The following is a 2908-nucleotide window of genomic DNA, read 5'->3' as shown; positions in this document are numbered from 1 at the left end:
ACTCGGCTCAGCCCCGGGGCCGGGGGACTCTCGTTGCGGATGGGGCTCGGCAGGCTCGGTCAGTGCGTTACCCGCCGGCACGGCGGCGTGGCGGCTCCGTGGAGCTGCTCGCCGCCCGTTAACGGCGGGAGAAACGAAACGAAACGAAAGAGAACGAAAGAAAACGAAAGGATACACCGAAGGGCGTGCGGTAGCGCTCTCCACCCCAGCCCCGCACCGCCGCGGCCCCGGTCTGCCCTCCCGACCCGGCACGGCACGGAACGGCTGGGCCTGGCGGTCTCAGGGCTGTGGGGCCCGATCCGGCAGCGGCGGCGGCGGAGCGCGCCTTCCGCCGGGTGGGCGCGCTACGCACCGGCTGCGGCGAGCCGGGGCGGGCGGTAGATTGGCCCGTCGCGGGGGGATCCGCGGGGGGACCGGGGGTGCCAGTGGTTGCGGAGCGGGTCGGCTACGTGTACGTCGCACGGCTACGGGACGGCGGGGCCGCCCTCGGCTCCGGGAGGAGTGTGGGGCGGCGGAGGCGAACCTCCCCTCCGCGCCGCGTCCTGGGCGGCGGGAGGCACTTGCAGGGCCGGGCGACCGGCGGGCGGCCGTGCTGGCGGGGCGGGGAGGCCGGGACGGCGGGGCCGCACGTGTTCGCCCGTCCCGGGGCCGGGCCGCGCCGTGTGCGGGCAGGGGCCAGCGGGGCGCGCCGGGGCGGGGGTCCCTACCTACCTACACGTGCTTAGCACTGGGAGGCGCGGCGGCGGCGGCCGCGGCTCTCTGCGGGGACCCCGACCCCGGCGCACCGTCCCCGCGCCCGCCGGGCGGGTGCCGGGCCGGCGGGGCGCTCTGCGGGGAAGCGGCCTCCCCGAGCGCAGCCTTAATACATTGCTATTTCTGGCCGGGCGGCCGGAGCCGGGCAGGGGGCCGGCTCTGCCTCCCCCTCCCTCCAATGGCGAGGCCGCCCCCGGCCCCCGGCCCCTCCTCGCCGTGACGTGCCGGCCCGGGGCAGAGGAGGCTCCCGAGCCCTTGGCTGTTCCTGCAGAAGCTGTAACAAAACGCAGACCCCCAGCGCCGGGCTAATGGAGGCAACTTAGACAGGAGCAGGCGCGGCCCCTCGTCTCTCGGCGCTGCCTGCTCCCCCCGCACCGGGCGCGGCGCTCCCCGCCGAGCCGCCGCCCGAGCGCCGCCGGGCCCGCGGGACTGCCTGGCCGCTTGCGCTGCCCCGATGATGTTACCGAGCCCCGTCACCTCCACCCCCTTCTCTGTCAAAGACATCCTCAACCTGGAGCAGCAGGACCCGCACTATGGGGCCCAGCTCCCGCACCACCTGGAGCACCACTTCCACCCCGCCGCCTGCCTGCTGGCGGCCGCCGACGGCGCCCGCTTCTCCGACGGCGAGGAGGAAGAGGAGGAGGAGAAGCTGTCCTACCTGAGCCCCATGGCAGCGCCCGGCAGCCAGGCGGACGCGCGGATCTCCGCCGACAACTACGTGCACGCTGTGCTGCGCGGCTCCTGCGAGGCCCCCGGCCCGGGAGAGGAGCTGGACCCCGCGGTCCGCGACCCAAGTGAGTATCGGCCCCGCCGCGCTCCCCCGCCCCGCCCCGCCGGGACGGGCCCGTGCTCGCTCCCCGCGGTGCATCCCCAGCTGGGCATCGCCCCGCGAAGCCCCGGTCCCGGCGTTGCAGCCCGGTCCCCGCCGCCGTGTCCCCTGGGCATGTCGAGCCGGGGCTGGCACGTCGTGAGGCTGCCACCGCCCTTCTCCGCGCCCCGCTCGCCGCCTCCCCGGTAAGCGCCTCCGCGGGAAGCGCCTCCGCAGGACCCCGATCCGGAGCTGTCGGATCAGGCCCGCGCTGCGCAATTTCGGTAGCGGAGAGGGAGGAACGGGGCAGGTTAGGCCCAACCCGCGTCCGCTGTGGCGGGGCCCTCCAGGAGCGAGGCGGCGGAGCAGGTGCCCGGCACCGTGCGCGGCGCGGCCCGGGGCTCGGCCCCGCGGTGCCGCAGCAGAAACGCCGCAGCCAGCCCGGAGACTCGGGCACGCGCCCGGCCCCGCCGCCCAAACCGGCCCCTCGCAAACACAGGCGGTGCCGGAGGCGGCCGGCCCCGGCGCTGCCTCCCCGCGCGCACCGCGGTTCCCCGACGGGCGCGTAGCGGCGCGGGGCCGGCCGGGGCGCGGCGCGGGGCTCTCGCCCGGCGGAGGGGCCCGTCGGGAGCCGCGAGCGCCCGGCGTCGGCGAGGTGCAGCCGTGACCTGTGCTCCCCCGTGCAGAGAGCTGCGTCCTGAAGAAGCCGCTGGATGCGGCGGAGAAGGCGGAGGAGGCGGAGAGGCCGAAGCAGCGGAGCCGGAGGAAGCCGCGCGTCCTTTTCTCCCAGGCGCAGGTCTTCGAGCTGGAGCGGCGGTTCAAGCAGCAGCGTTACCTGTCGGCGCCCGAGCGGGAGCACCTGGCCAGCAGCCTCAAGCTCACCTCCACGCAGGTGAAGATCTGGTTCCAGAACCGGCGCTACAAGTGCAAGCGGCAGCGGCAGGACAAGTCGCTGGAGCTGGGCGGCCCCGCGGCCCCGCCGCCGCCGCGCAGGGTGGCCGTGCCCGTGCTGGTCCGTGACGGCAAGCCGTGCCTCGGCGGGTCGCAGGGCTACAGCTCGGCGTACAACGGGCCCTACTCCTACAACGGCTTCCCCGCCTACGGCTACGGCAACGCCGCCTCCTACAACCCCGGCTACGGCTGCACCTACCCGGCGGGCACCGGCGGCGCCTCCATGCAAGCTGCCTGCAGTCCGGCGGCGGCCGCCGGCCCCTTCGTGAACGTGGGCGGCCTGGGGGGTTTCGGCGGCGGCGGCCAGCCGCTGCACCAGGCGGCGGCGGGGCCCTCCTGCAGCCAGGGCGCACTGCAGGGCATCCGGGCCTGGTAGCCCGCACGCACTGAGGGCCG

General features: G+C 76.1%; 1 protein-coding gene across 2 annotated transcripts; it reads left to right on the top strand.

The window, feature by feature from the left end:
- The first annotated feature begins 1207 nt into the window (after positions 1 to 1207).
- NKX2-3 (NK2 homeobox 3) lies at positions 1208 to 2888 on the top strand. 2 transcript variants are annotated; one of them, XM_059821369.1, is made up of 2 exons: positions 1208 to 1547; positions 2248 to 2888. In XM_059821369.1, exons 1-2 carry the CDS (start codon positions 1208 to 1210, stop codon positions 2886 to 2888), a joined length of 981 nt encoding a protein of 326 aa, XP_059677352.1. The 2 variants fall into 2 exon arrangements, with proteins under 2 accessions (XP_059677352.1, XP_059677353.1); XM_059821370.1 differs by having other exon boundaries at positions 1208 to 1557; positions 2252 to 2888.
- Positions 2889 to 2908: the final 20 nt, after the last annotated feature.

This window comes from Gavia stellata, chromosome 9, assembly GCF_030936135.1.
Source record: "Gavia stellata isolate bGavSte3 chromosome 9, bGavSte3.hap2, whole genome shotgun sequence".
NCBI lineage: Eukaryota > Metazoa > Chordata > Aves > Gaviiformes > Gaviidae > Gavia > Gavia stellata.
Note: the sequence above shows the minus strand (reverse complement) of the source record. Positions and strands in the feature narration are given on the sequence as shown.